The sequence below is a fragment of the Sinohyriopsis cumingii genome, chromosome 1 (genome assembly GCF_028554795.1).
Source record: "Sinohyriopsis cumingii isolate HCF-2022 chromosome 1, ASM2855479v2, whole genome shotgun sequence".
Taxonomy (NCBI): Eukaryota; Metazoa; Mollusca; class Bivalvia; order Unionida; family Unionidae; genus Sinohyriopsis; species Sinohyriopsis cumingii.
The window spans coordinates 117,453,985-117,470,216 of NC_142961.1; the positions used below are offsets into that span (position 1 = coordinate 117,453,985).

The following is a 16,232-nucleotide window of genomic DNA, read 5'->3' on the forward strand; positions in this document are numbered from 1 at the left end:
TTAACAGGATATGATGGTAGAAGAGGAATAAGTTCTAATGGATAAACAGATTGTATTTTAGGAACAAATTCAGATTAAAAACGTTGGCACAATGTCATTTATAACACTATCAAAGAAGACATACAAATAGTTTCTTAGCTGTTTGCTAGAATTATATTAAAGGTAACATAAGCATTGCTTGTCGTTACTTGCACTGTAATATGCCGGCTTTTGAAAACAGATTTACAAATTGTTTCTTTTTTAACTGGTAATTATGTTTACTTGTTTTAGCATCAGATGCTTTGACCCTTTGATTTACTTGCGTTGAGTTACTTAGAGTTATTTACTAGTTATGTATCCATTAGGCCCCTCTTTACTGGACTTGTCGTCTTCATCTCCGGCAGTACGCTATTTCCTTCTATTGTCCTGAAGTCGTCAGACATCAACTCTTGGTTCCCCTCGTGGTTATCAAGTCCAGCTTTAAAACTGTTTGTATTAGGTGGAATAAATATACCTTCTGAGAAAGTACTAGATAAACAAATTAATTATTTCCCTTATTTATTATGTGCCTAAGATTGTTTAGAGTGTTCTTAAATCCTGTACAGGTTGCCGTTTTCTACTTTTTTTTTGTTCAAATGAGCTGCAATCCTATTATTGATTTTTGCATTCTACATTTAACATTTTGTATATCTTTTTTTGTATGCACAAGTGTTCTGTAGCTCAGTGATGTTAGTTAAAGTTTATGGCTTTGGTCTATTACATTTTAAAAGCCTTCCAGAATTTTTCGATTGCTCAGATATGGAAGTATTTGAAACGATAAAATCTGGTAGTTTTTGAAGCGATAAAATCGTTTAATAATACGACTCAACAAGAAACGCAATTACTGGTTTCTCTGTTCGCCGTCATATTGTACTATGTTATAAGTAGTTCTAAATGCAAATTGTAGTGGGGACGACTAATTTCTGAGGTTTCCTTCTCGAGTTATCGGAAAAGGCTGAGAATATTCCCCATTAAAATTTAATTATCGATGTCGGTAATTGTACCCTGTTTAATTTTAAACTAGCTTTATCTTGCAACAACAAAAATAAAACAAAAAAAAAAAAACATCTTGGCTGAGTGTTGTAGTTCATTGGTGATAATTCTAACAAACGCAGTTATAAAAAAGAAAAACATAATTTTCCAAAACGATCTTTAGGCGTTAAAGCGCAATAATAGTTAACTGTGTTTTCGACGTTCCACATATTAATGATGAATTTCGAAACCACCAAAATATCATCAGAAATATTCAAATGTTTGCTTACTGGTTATGCAAAACTTTGCCTTGAGTTAATTTTTTTGATGTTCTTGTTTTAAAAAAAAGGAATAATGTTTTAACGGTCAGTATCCAGTTTACAAACTACTGATTAACTCATACGTTTTTCAGGTTTCTAAGCCACAAGTTCTGCCTGACCTTGAAATTCATACGCGCTAAACTTATGCTGACTTAATTTACTATAGAGCTAATATTACGTCCAATTAAAGAATCGCATGATAAAAATCACATGAGATAAAAAGTACTCATAAAAACGCAGATATATAATTGATACTCATTTCATTAGTTTGAAATAATGGTTGGCATTATAAAGATTTGTATTTACATTTGTCAGATTGAAGAACAAAATATATATAATTTCATGGTCTAAAAAGTTCAGAAATTTGCAGTAGAACAGTACTTTATTCTTGCCTTGGAATTCGGTTTAACGCTCTAGTTTACAAAGACATCTCATAAAAACTTACCAAGATAAACATTTACCACCGAAAGCAATTATTTTGCATACAAACCTTACATTTGCATACCTTTTTCATAACTACAGATTAGATTTTACATCGATGGCTCAATTAACAGATACAGAGCAAAGGTTGACATGATATTTTGGCACAGTCAAATGAACTGGACAGTTTTTATTGCAACAATTGGATGTGGAATATCTAAGTGACACTTAACCTGCAAAAGTGAAGCATGGTTAGTACAATCAACATACAGGTTTCACGTTTAGTTACATGTACTATATTTATTGCGTGAATGTCCAGTACTTTTACCGTACCATAAAAAAGCATTCAGTTCAAGCAAAATTTAACACAGAGATGCGACTCCCTCCCCCCCCCCTTATTCTTAATAACTTGTAATTTTCACAGAAATCAAGATTGGATTACCTAAAAGAAAAAAAATATTAAATAGTTATTATTAATAATAGGTATCACTGACGACGCTGAATCTAATAGAGAATAAATATTGTGAATATTGGTTAACAAAAATTTCAGAAAATTTGTACAATAATAATTTTCTTTGGTAAGATAAAAAAAAATCGAATGACAGATGAATGTTCTACATGATTAAATCAAAGCAAAATACATTATGTGATTTGTGTATTAGGTGTTTCGTTTGAAACATTTATTACCCATTGTGCTTCAACTGTTAGAAGATATATCAAAAAGTTATCTGATAAATTAATTCATTAATTAATGACTCACATTAAAGTATTACCATAAAATTTCGGCACTATATTTCATATTCAAAAGTTAAACTATACCATGCCGTTTATTGGTTTATTTATCGTGTGCAATGCGTGGTCAGCAAATTAACTGCGTCATCAGCAGCAGCACGGTGCAGAGACTGAAGTCTACGGGGGAACTTTGTCAGTGGACAGTTGTTCACAATGTGTGACATGGTTTGCAGAGCTCCACAGCAACATGAAGGGTCATTGGCCTTGCCCCAACGGACAAGGTTGACTGCACAATGATCCTGTTCTGTCCGGAAGCGTATGTATGCCACTGGTGTATCTTTTTATCAGAGTGATGTGTTTATGAACACTAATCGTCTATTATTTTAAAGTCCCCAATTCTAAAACAGTAAATGCACGAATTTTAAAGTCCCCAATTCTAAAACAGTAAATGCACGAATTTTAAAGTCCCCAATTCTAAAACAGTAAATGCACGAATTTTAAAGTCCCCAATTATAAAACAGTAAATGTACGAATTTTACAGGAGTAAACCACATAGTTTAATGGTCATACTACATTCATTTCAAATTTTATAATGCACTACTACTCGTTTGGTTTAAAAACCTTGACATAAATATGTTCTTTTTAACTTGTACAATTGATGTACATTTTATCTTAATTACATTCACATACGACTCTTGATGACACGTGGCTATTGACACCCGTCAAGCAGTTGATTGTGTACATATTTTTGTTTGTTCTAAGCTATATATATATATTTTTTTTTTAAAGCGTGGAGAGGTAGTTGTTACAATTATGTCGACGTTCGCAAGATTTCTACGAGTATGTAAAAACGAAGACACTTCACACACTATTTAACGAATCAATAAAACCGACTACACGTCTGTTGATGTCGCCAGCGTGAAGACGTCGTCGGTACTTGTGCACATCGTCCATTTGGGTTCGTCGCTAAAACCCGAGACTTTCATTCGATGTCACTATAAAAAAAAAAACAAAATGTACGGCAATCAACCATATTAGCAAACAAAGAAAAAAGAAACAAAAAAAGAGGAAAAAAGTTATATTAAGGTAAAATAAATAGAATAGATCGTGCTTTGAAACACACACACACACACACACACACACACACACACATCCCGAAGCTTCATGCGCTTAATCTTGCATACTGTAGGTCGGCTTCTTGACATGCCCCTTCACAGGTTGAGAGAGTTTGAAGCTTCATGGCCCTGGTTATATTGAACTTTTGAAACGAATATAATGCCAAAACTAGCTTGTATAATTTACCATACAGGACTTAAAAGTTAACTAAGTACACAACAATAGTATTTAAGAGAACTAGAAACAGTAACCCGTAGCCCCCCTCCCCCGATTGGTCTGCTTGTAGGAACTGTTCCTCGAAACTGAACTGAAATATTGGAAATATAAAGTAACTATGAATTCAAGTAAGTTATAAAAAAATCCTTTTAGTTTTCTAGCATTTGACTGTTGTTTCGCTTCATGTTCTTTCTTTCTAAGTCCGAAATAAATAATAAATAAATAACAAACAAAAAACAAACAAACAAACAAGCAAAACAACAACAACAACAACAAAACAACACAAAATAAAAAGACGTGAGAGTGACTTACAACTAATTGATTAAAAGGCTGTAGTCTAACGAGTCATTAATTCTGTATAAAAGGCACTCATTAGCAATTTAATAATCCGTATATGAAACGTTGACAGCGGTCTTTGATGAGTAGTTCCCGTTCTCAGTAGACAAAATGGACTACTATTCCATTCGTTTAAATATCTAGTAATTACCACACAATAATATAACTTTTTTATTATTTTTTTCATGCAATTAGCGTTCATATAGTCCAATTAGATTTTTTTGACCATATAAATGAAAGAGGCAAAAGAGTAGGATACGCTCATTCCACACTTTTTAAAGATTACTAACGCCTTTTGAAGATCATTCATATCATTAAGAAGTATGATGAGATATTTTAAGATTTACTTATAATTAAAGTTTTTAACCGGATCTAAACAAATGTCGGCGCCAAAAAGAAAAAAAATTGAAGATGATAATCCGTTTTTGACACCTGCATCAAAGATGCAAAAGCAAGAAGAAGGTGTATATTTGTGCTCTTTAAGAAATATAAAAAGAATTTTATATTTTGAAGGAGAAAGGGCTGCAAATGACAGCTATAAAGCAGCTAGTATAAGCCTAAGATTCTTTCCTGAAAACGGGCTCGTATCGTTCTTACAATTGACCTGTCATACATGTAATACATAATAACTACAAGGGAGGACATTTCTCTCCTTTCTCGCGCGACCTATTTACGAATAAACGCTGATATTTAAAGCTACGCTTTACATAGCTTAATAAATTTGGTACCGATATTTAGCTCGAGCATTCGACTGTATCCTTATCAAAAGTTTGACTTAATTTCATACCTTTTAAGGAATGCTAAATCAATTTCCCACGCTACCGCTCGACATGGCCCTGATCGCGCTGGAAAGCTTTGGGATCTGGGAATACTGAGATCGGTTAAAAGGTAGTCCAACAATGTAAGACATGGCACGTTTTTGTTTTAGTGCTGTCTTACTATCCAAATAACGGCCTTATATAGCGTGTTCCGATGTTGTTGACATCGGAATGAGTAATCAAAGTTTCAGGAACTTCTCACACACTTGGCAGCCTATATCAACACTCTGCCACTAATTGATGTGTAATTAATATACTTACTGTGCTGTCTTTATCCTGGCGGAATGAAAATATGATACTAGATCACGTTCTGTTGACATACATTTGAATTTGTTGCAATGCGACAGTAGTCGAGGTATGCTGATGTAAGTTCAAGTAGGTACATGTTGGGGATATATTTCTTGAATGAAACGAACCGTTGCTTACAGTTCCAATAGGCATATAATATTTTTTATTCGTTTCGTTAAAGAATATTTCAACTTAACCCGATTTTGTTATTCCCAGCTTTCATTGCTTTCCAGCCAAATGAAATGTAGGCCAACGAAACTTGAAAACAGGTCCATTTCTTTTGTGAGAATTTTAATTTATTGGAGAAAAGACATCAGAATAAGTAAAGTCTGACTAAAACGTTATGACTTTACTTTGTAGAAAAGCATCATTATTTTAGTTGTCAGTTGTGTGAAGTATTCCTGAAAATTTTACTTTCGTAACGATGTTAGTTGACATCAAAACACACTACACAGCTCCGTTACTTAGGCTGTAAGACCTTGACGCTCACAACATAAATATCAGTGTCAAGGTCTTACATGTAGGACTAGGTTAAAAGGATGATAAGAGTTTTGAATGAAACAAAGCTATCAGAACACTGTACAAGTTGCATTGGCCTACATTTCAGTTATCTGGAAAGTGGTGAAAGCCAGAATGCTGAAATCGGGTTAAGTTGAAATATTATTCTTTAACACATTAACCCCTTGCGACGACTTAACGGGGCAGGAGGTAGTAGCCTATTGCCGAGCTCTGTACCGTCATGGTCATGCATGATATGCTAAAGTGGGTGGTATTATAGAAAGGTAGACAGATGTAGCTCTGCAGTGATACTAAATAATCTGGAATATCTAGTTGCACTACAAAATACAGATAAAAAACTCAAATTTTGGACCCAACTTTTTTCTACCCAAAATTGGCTTGTGGTGAGGATTCGATTTTGTGTCCAGATTTTAGAATTTTTGGTCTCAAATATAAGGCAAACTGGTATGAACTGCAGACAGATAGATGAGCCTTTGCAAAGAGTAGGATAAGATGGGCATTTGGAATAAAGAGTGGTCTCCATACAAAAATAATGGCTCTGTTTAACACAAAAAAGGAAGAAAAAAAAGACTCCAACTTTTACCCTTCTGCACATGCGCGAGTGAAATAGTCAAAGAAAAACGATGTTTCTAACACAACTAGGCAGTATGTTATTGAAAGATCGAGTGGTCTAAAGCGCTTTTCGTTACGGATCACTGCCATCTCACCTCTGTCTGCGGCGGTTCGAGTCTAGGATTCAGCCAATGTGGGTATGTGAGAAAGCTTGCCAGTAGCTTCTCGTGGGTCGGTGGTTCTTTCCGGTGTTTTCCCGGGATCTTCCTCCACCATTAATACTGGCCACCATGTATAGCCTATCGTGTGCTGAAAAATGACGTTAAACCCCACAACAACAACTACACATAAACTAGTGGAAGAGTGTCGATATAGGCTGCCAAGTGAGTGTGATGTTCCTGAAATTTGGATTACTCATTCCGATGTCAATGACATCGGAATATGCTATACAAGGCCATTATTTGGATAGTAAGACATAGCACAAAAACAAGAACAACAATGTAGGACTATCTGAACACTTTCTTCAATGTTATTATATTTTTATTTGCTTCATTAAAGAAATATACTTCAACTTAACCCAATTTCGGCATTCGCAGCTTCCATCACTTTCCAGATAATTGAAATGTAGGCCAATGTAACTTGAAAACAGATCCATCTTCTTGTATAAGAATATAAATTTATTAGAAAAAAGACATCAGAGTAAGTAAAGTCTGACTAAAACATTATGAATTTAATTTGTAGAAGAGCGTCATTATGGGCTGCCAAGTGTGAGATTCCTGAAAAATTGACTTTAGTTACGATGTCAGTCGACATCATAACACGCTACACAGCACTAGTATTGTATCAGTAAGACCTCAACGCCTAAAACATAAGCATCAGGGGCGATAGCTTACATTGTAGGACTAGTATTAACACTATGTGAGGACTTCAAGTGGGAATCGCTTAGTATCAAGACAAACAAGAAAGCAAACACTACACTAGCATTTCTAAAAAGAAAGCTCAGACACTGTCCACTGACATGCAAACTTCCCATCTAGCATTAGTCAGATCCATGTTGGAGTATGGTTGTGTCATCTGGGATCCCTGCTACACCAAGAATATTTAAGAGTTGAGACAGTTATATGCCAGGCAGCAAGATTTGCATCTGGTGACTACAAAACCAGTGAAGCAGGATGTGTCATCAAGACATTAAATGACATGGGTCTACCAACACTCCGAGACAGGCATAGTAGGATCCATCTGACATACCTCTACAAATTAGTTGAGGGCTTAGTGCCAGCTCTCCCACCAAATATATTTCTTAAACCATTAAGACTAAAACACCAAATTAAATCCCAAAATTTCCCTAATTTTGAAACTTTAGAAAAAAACAAGTAACAAATAACATTAGATTTTTTTTGTAGTTGAGCAATGTAGAACAAAACAATTTAGAAATTTTTTCTTTGTAAAAACAATTGTGGACTGGAGTCATCTTAGTGACAGAGTTGTGTGCATGCAAACAGTGGAGAGCTTCAAGACGGCTCTTGAACAATTCTTCTAACATTTTAGTGACTCTTCTGGTGCAATTTCCATGTGCTGTATGCATTCAGATTCAGACCGTGATATTTCTATGGGTCACCGTTTTATTGCCTGAATAATGGCACAGTGTAGAGTGTTCAAAGGTAGATCAGCATCAGAACAAGAGGTCAAAGTTTCAGGAATATCTCACACACTTGGCATCCCATGTTTGCACTTTTCTACAAGTCATATTGGTTTAGTCAGACTTTATTTATACTGAATGTCTTTTTTCTAATAAATTAAAAATTGTGAAGAAAAATATTAAAGTCAGAACCAACTGCAAACTGCACAGATATTAAGATCTGCCATGACAAAATGTGCTGACAGATCTAGGACAATGCAGTTAGGAGTAACATGGATGCTGATCTGCTGGTGCATTACATAATGGCAGATTAGGGTCTGTGTTGTTTGCAGTTGAACTCGACTTTTAAATGAATATATATGGTATATAGAATCATCAGTAGACTTTTTAAAGATGCTTAAAACAATAACCCTGCCTGGTCTTAGATAAAGTTTGCAGTTGAATGTGAGAACTAGGCGAGAGAGACATTAATTATATATTAACCTGTGTGCCAACTTATCAGAGGTTTTATTTTGATAAGCAGGTGTTTGTTATATGCTGGAAATTTTATATTGATCCATGGTTAAATAGGAACCATGGAATTGTGACCATTATAGACAAGTGGTCCTTATCTGCTTGTGGTAGTTGCAGAAGAATATATATATACTGTTGATCTTGTGATAAAAAGTTTAAATGATGTAAAAATTTGTATTAAAGGACTACTTGTCATCAGATAATACTTTGTTGATATCCATTGTATGTCTTTAATAACAGCATTTTTTATACCTATTTTTCGGGGTTAATCATTTATCAACTTATTTTACTTGTTACAGTGACAAGGTCAGGCAGAGTACGGAAGAAACCAGCCAAGTTCTTTGACTCTGAAGAGGTTTATGAACCTGAGCTGCAAGTTGAACATGCTGTACCCAGTCCAGAAGAAACAAAAGTGGAAGATCCACCCATGGTGGCAGCTGCTAGCCCTGAACCAGATATGTCTCTTTTGGATGATATGGCGAGATCATCGGGAAGGGTGATGAGTTTCATTCATATTTTTATATGTGCTGAAGACTAGTTAGTATATTAACTTAAATGGTGATGATGATGATGATGATGGTCCAGGGATGATTCTGCTATATAAATTTCCATTGGCTGCACAATAATTTGATTTGATATGTTCTCATTGAAAGTAAGTAAATAATAATTTTATCCCAGTTGCATGTATTTATGTCAGAAGTGATGATAACATATTGAAAGTTTATAAAAATATTAGAACATTTTTTCTTCACTTTGCCACAGTGTTGTATAGTATAAAATGGCAACTTCAAAAATAGGTTATTCAAAGATCTGCAGCTTCATTTGATGTTTATATGATGAAATATTGGATAAACTGAATAGTTTTATTAGTAATGGATTTGGGTATGGCAACTGAGCCATTGTTGGATTTAAACTGCAAGAAAAAGTCAATTTTAGTCATGTTTTTTCAAGGTTCCTGTGTGAGTTTTTGGTTGGAATTCTGTATATAGCAATTTAATTTTTGTTATTTATGATTATTGAATTAGCACCAAATTTGAGTACAGAAAATAAGACTCCTTTGAGGGGATAATGGACACAAAAATGGTGAGTCAGATTTGCACTTGGGGAAAAAGTAAGTCAAACTAGATAGATGGATAGACAGATAGGACAAATAAAAAGGAAATCAATTGTAGAATAAATACATTTGTTTATTGTGTTGAATATGTACAAATAAATTGACAGGTTACAACTGGGGCCCCAAGTGGCCGAGTGGTCTAAAGCGCTCACCGTTCCGGATCACTGCCATCTCACCTCTGTCTGCGTATGTTCGAGTCCAAGGCTCGGCTAGCGTGGGTACGTGGGAAAGTCTGCCAGTAGCTTCTTGTGGGTCGGTGGTTCTTTCCTGGGTTTTCCAGGGTTCTTCCTCCACCAGTTATACTGGCCGCCATATATGGCCTATCTTGTGCTGAAAATGGCGTTAAACCCTAGAACAACAACAACAACAACAGGTTACAATTTGTTCATCTTCATCCAATGAAATCCATAAAGCTTCACATTTTTAATCCATTTATATGATAAATCCATGCATTGAATTATATGTCATATATGAGTATAAAAACCTTAATCCAGAATGATGCGATTCACAATATCTCATAATATATTAATTCCAAAAGTATTATAATAAAGAAAGTAAAGTCCACATTTTGTGATTCATGGTATCCTGTAAATGTCACTCTCTGATATCATCTGGTTCAAAACCTAAGAATTCTTCTTCATCGTTGGAGTTATCAAATAAAGTTCTGAAATCCACCACTGTCATAATGTCATTGTTGAATTCAGAATTATCATCTGATTCATTGTCCAGTTCTGATTCTTTGTCTTTAATGTCATCATTTTGTTATTTGGTATTGATATTGTCTCAAATGAAATTACGGAAGAGTTAGTCATCCTCAGTCCCATTTATTGCATCGGAAATACCATAAATCTTAAATTATTTAACCACCATTTCATTTAGAATTGTCTCCCACGCATTACTTACCCACTGAGATACTAACTCAATGCCAGGATGCTTTACATTTCTTCCCTTTGTAAATTCTTTTGGCCCAGCTACAATCTGCTTATGCCACTCTTAGCACAAATTTGCCTTGAATGGCTGGCTTGTTTAGGCAAACTTCCGGTGGTTGTAGCACTGATGTTGTGCCAACTCAGATCATAGCTTGTTATGTTTGATGTCATCACAACTTCTGTTTCACAGACTGTATCAGATGTGCCAGAAACTCGCTACTATAAAACAGATTCATTCAAACCAAACTCTTAGTTTGCATAAGGGTTTCCAATATTAAAATTTCATTAAGATGTCTGGCATTATCAACTAGAACTTCACATAAGCAGAGAGATTCAGTGTAATATTTAACAAGCTAAATAACATTGCAGAATTTATTTGAGTTGAATTTAAAATATATACCTACTGCATCAGTGGCCTAAGCAGTTAGTGTCCACCTCAGATGCATGAGGTCTCTGGTTTAAACCCTGGCTGAGTCATGCTAAGACTTATAAAAATGGTACCAGCAGCTGCCTCGCTTGGCGCTTAGCATTAAGAGGTTAGTGTTTGGACTGGTCGACCTGGTGTCAGGATAATGTGACTGGATGGGACATGATGCTACATGTCTGTGGCATGATGCCCCGGTGCTTGACATTACTATAAACAACCACACTGCATACATCATTGCGATATGATTGAAAAATTGTTAAAGCTCCATTAAAAATCCAAAACACACTGACACACACATGAACTAGAAATGACTTTTTCTTGAGCCACAACCAAACTTGATCCATCCTGTGAATGACTGGTACAGTTGCAGTGTAATGTTGCAGCATTTGTGGCTATCTAATGAAGTTATGATTGTTGTTATTGTTCACTTTGTGACAGTAAAAATAAAATTGTAACTATTGTCTTTTTGCTTCATGCACTTTTAGGTTCGCAAGAAATCAGCCAAGGTGAGAGAGATGGAAGAATTTGAAGAGATTGAAAAAAAGCAGTTTTCAAAGAAGACACCAATTGTTATATCACAGAAAACTCAATCCCAAGCTGAACCAGTCTTAGTTGTATCACCTCCAAAGAAGCCAAAGACAAAGCAAGCACTGGACATTGTCCCAGCAGTGTCACCATCTGTTAATTTTGCATTGGCTGCCAAACATCAAGCCCCAAATCCACAAACAGCAGCAGCAATTTTAAGCAAGGTCAAGGCCAAGGCCGAACCTGTGGTTTTATCAGTTAAAAGTACTCCAACAGTAGCACGCTCACCAACTCAGATTACAGCTGCTGTAGCAGCCCAGATGGCACCAATGTCTTCACCTGTCAAGTCGGCCAAATTGACCATCTCTCAACCAGTAGTTGGTGCCAATACTGTGGTATCCCCTACAGGTGTCAAAGCTGCAATAGAACCAGGACAAATGATAATAAAGACAAAATCTCCACAAGGCAGTGTTATAAAATTGCTTCTTAATTCTCCTACCCAGCAAAATAATCCTGTTGTATCAACTAAGGCAATCACACAAACCTCCAGTTCACCAGAGGCAGTTCCAACCTTGAGCAAGAAAAAAGCAAAGGAAAAGAAGGGGGCTACATCAGAAAATCAGCCTAGCATTGTCGCAGCTCTTAGCAGCCAGACAAAACAAGCAAATGAATCGGAGATTCCCCATTTAAAACTTTTACTGGGTTCAGTCCCTCAGATGGGAAGTCCTGCAAAGCATCTCGCTGGTTCCAGTAACCCCTTGCTGGCAAGTGCAATTTTATCTCAAACAATTAAAGGCAATGAGCAGGTTAAAATGATACATTTAGCTTCACCCAGAGGTCAAGTAGAGGAACAAACAATTGATAATATAGACAAGTTTGCTGCAAAAAAGACTCATGGAACTAATAAGCCACCGAAAGAGCAAAAGCAAAAGAAGCAGAAGAAAGCAAAGCAGGGCACAGAGACATCAGTGATTGAGTTAGGAATAACAACCATACCACATAATCCTCCAGAAATACTTTTGGGAGGATCTCTGGATGGAAAGAACAGCAGGAAAAAGAAACCTAAGTCAATAGCAGAACCAGTGACAACAGGAGGAAAGGAATTACTGGATGATGCTGATTATGGATTAGATGTGTCAGAGGTTATATTGGGAGGGGAGGAGGAGGAAAATCAGGTGGAGGGAGAGGAGGAAGAAATGGAGGATGATGAGTCCTTCATGGACATTGAAGGAGATGATGATGATGATGATGATGAAGTTGAAGAAGGGGAGCTGATAATTGCCCATGAGACTGTCCCTCCCAAACAGAAGGTTGATAAAAAGAAAGCCAAGCCTAAAGGTGGAAAGACCAGAACAAATAGCAGTGACTCCCCAACACAGTTTGGAGATTTATCTGGCTCTGGTTAGTATCTGCTACTTTGTTTTTTTTATGTCCCTGCCAGGCTTGTCTGTTCTATCATGTACATACACCAGTCCTAAAATTACCATTGCATCTTTCCGTAGACTGTATTGAAACTTGAGCAGAAAAAGTTGACGTGTGGTGAAAATGTGCATTTGACATGTTTGACATTTTTTTTAGTACTGCTTCTATACAATTTTCCCTTGCTATGAGTAAAATACTGGTTCTGGATACATATTAAAATAAAATGCGGCCGCTTGTCAGGGGTAAATTTTATATTATTGCACTAATATGCTGGCCGCTGGTCGTGTTATCTGCGTGGCCTTTTGTGAGGGGTACTTTTGAACACAAACTTGTAGGTGCCAACGGATTCTGGCCATAAGGAGCTGGTGGCCGCTGGTTTGGAGGGGGTGCGTTCAAGAGGGGGACTACTGTAGTCCAACACTTGGTAGACATTGGAATGAGATTAAGACGTATACAATTTGGCATAATTGTTAATTTTGTTTTTACAAAGTTTTGTTCATTTTAGATAAGTCTTTATGTACAATATATGATGATTCTTGTATGCATAATTAGTCCCAATGCTGTAGCCCTGAAACTTTGGAGATATTGAAATCTGGTGAAGATGCACATCTCATTTGGTCATATAAATGAGTTTTGCCAGAGCTAAACCCCAATATGCTGTTACATTTTTATATTTTGTTTTAAAATTCTTCTTTGTGCAACTAATTTATCAGTTGCTTTGAAATTTAGCAGACTATGAAATGGATTTTTGTTTGTTGTTGTAGGGTTTAACGCCATTTTTCAGCACAAGAGAGGCTATACATGGCGGCCAGTATAATTGGCGGAGGAAGAACCCTGGAAAACCCCGGGAAGAACCACCGACCCACGAGAAGCTACTGGCAGGCTTTCTCATGTACCAATGTTAGCTGAGGCTGAGACTCGAACTCACGCAGACAGAGGTGAGATGGCAATGATCCGTAACGGTGAGCACTTTAGATCACTCGGCCACTTGGGGCACCTACTGTGAAATGAAGTGAACATTCAGATATTGGTCAGATTCATCATAGATCAATACTCCTTATGGACATGAGGTTTTCACTAAACAACTTTGTGTGAGATTTAGCTGTGCCTGAATAAAAATGTTGCCAATCTTACATCCAGTATGGCTGCCATGAAGACCATCTTGAAAATCTTGTTATTACTAATCCTCCTAAATGGATGGTCATATTAACATAGGGTTTTCATCGAATGACTTCATATGATGTTTAGTTGCTTTTCAATGAAAATGATGCCAATCTTACGTCCAATATGGCCACCATAGTAGTCAAGATGAAAATAATGTCATCACTCAAGAGCATCTGAGATGGATTGAACATTCAGCAATATAACAATAACAGACTTTTCTTGGATTCCTGGAAATACTTTTCAGCCATTAGATCACCAGTCTCTTAGTTGCTTATCATCTTTTATTAAGGTAGGAAATTAAATTTCTTTTATTTTTCACCCCCACCCACCCCAGACAAAAATTTGTCTTTCCCATTTATATATTGTTAGATGAGGGTGGAAATAACTCCCAGATTATCTCCCCATTGCTGAGTTTTGGTGTATATAATAGATGTTTACACAGGGTAAACTTTTGCTATGGCATGAATAATATTACACCAACTTTATTCTAGATCTTCAGTTTGCCTACCCATCTGCACTTACTATTGGTAAAGTATTATTATTTAATGCTGCTGCAGAATAATGATACCTTTATTTTGAACTTTTCTCTGATAATTGTGCAAATTTTTCAGTTTTTTTTTTCTACCAGGTGAGTCACGTGCAGTATCTTTGATGCCCATTGTTTTATACTTTGATGTTATTACTCACTTGTTTTACTAACAAGTGTGATTAATGATATTGTTGAAATTTTCGAGTTTGTTTCCATTATTTTGTCATTTTTATTTGGTCTTTTAGATAGGGTGATAACAAGGTGTTTTAAATGTAAGAAATTTGGGAACAACTGTGAGCCATACCTCACTTGTTCCAAGTACTTGTCACTCTTGCAATGCAGTGTGTGCTGGGTCACAGGGGATTTGGTCCACAATGTAGAGAGATGGTCAAAGCCCAAGACAGTGGACATGGACATCTTTTCTCTTGACCCTGAGGCATTGTTCATATCTAGTATTGTTGGGAATGCCACAATTGCGCCTTCCACTCGCAAAAGATTCTTCGAGCCACGTCTTAAGAACACATTTTGTCTAGCCAGCAAAAGATCAGTGTGCATCAGAAGCATCCATGCTGCACTCGAACACAGATCAGGAGGCTTATACAGGGTATGATAATGCAGTTGTTTGCTTCAGGGAAATTTCTATACCTCCATATGCCATGTTTTTCCAATCCAGTCTTGGAGTTTACACGAGATTATCCTCCCACATTTTGTCGGCAGAGTGAGCATAAGTCTTACGGTATGTATGAGTAGGGCCTTAAGGCCCGTAAGTCTGGGCACATAGGGCTATAATACCAACCTCACAGCCGTCTTTGCATCTACCACCAATCTGGTTGCTGGCCCAGTCCATCTGTCTGGCTGTACATGCTACCTAGTGAGCAGAGGTTGGTTGCATCAAATCAACAACCATGCTGGATATTGGCAGACCATTTTGTTAAAAAGGAATTGTATGGGAACCCATATAACCAGTCTGTTCATTGCACCATCCAGCCTCCTGTCCTTCCAGGCATGTCTTACTGACACAAACCATTCTGGTGGCCCGTCTACCAGTTTTGCTGGAAAGTCCTGTGTTGACAATGGCAATTCTTCCATGCCACCTGGAATGATTTATGCAAACGTGGAAGCTGTGAGGACAACAGTGAATGTTGGGTAAACCCTGATCAGTTGGCTCACTCTGATTCCAGTTTTAATGTGGCAGTTGATGAGATTTATCATATCTTGCCACTGCCTGAATGCCCACCACCAGTATTTGCATATCAGGCTTTAAGGTTAAAGTCACTCAAGACGTTAAGGATGAGAATGAACACACCTTTTAATGTAGTTAGCAAAGAGCAAGGAAATTTCCATCTGTCACATAAAATGCAGTATGTGAAATTCCAATGCATTTCATTCGGAGTGCCGATTGCCAGAGTCTATCTCTTTCTGGTACGAGATACACTGAGGGTTTGCACAAATACACAGCGTGGTTTGCACAAAGTATTTTGAACTGCAGAGATCCATATCATAATTACTAATGGAATCTCCTGTGTTTTGTGGCTTTGTGAAATCTCTGTTCTGAACCATTGTGTGAAGCATCTTTTACATTCAAAACAGTCATCCTACTCTCCATAATGTCCATGAGAAGCTGTAAGCGTCATGCCTTGTCTCTGGAAAATAGATTGTTATG

General features: G+C 36.6%; 1 protein-coding gene across 1 annotated transcript in view; it reads left to right on the forward strand.

Annotated features, from left to right (window-relative positions):
- Positions 1-4,494: 4,494 nt before the first annotated feature.
- LOC149807721 (uncharacterized) overlaps positions 4,495-16,232 on the forward strand; it is a 36,034-nt gene continuing 24,296 nt past the window's right edge. The window contains exons 1-3 of the mRNA XM_089969752.1: positions 4,495-4,592; positions 8,759-8,955; positions 11,415-12,855. Coding sequence (XP_089825878.1) covers positions 4,511-4,592; positions 8,759-8,955; positions 11,415-12,855 — 1,720 coding nt within the window. The 5' untranslated portion in view covers positions 4,495-4,510. The remainder of the gene's footprint in view (positions 4,593-8,758; positions 8,956-11,414; positions 12,856-16,232) is intronic.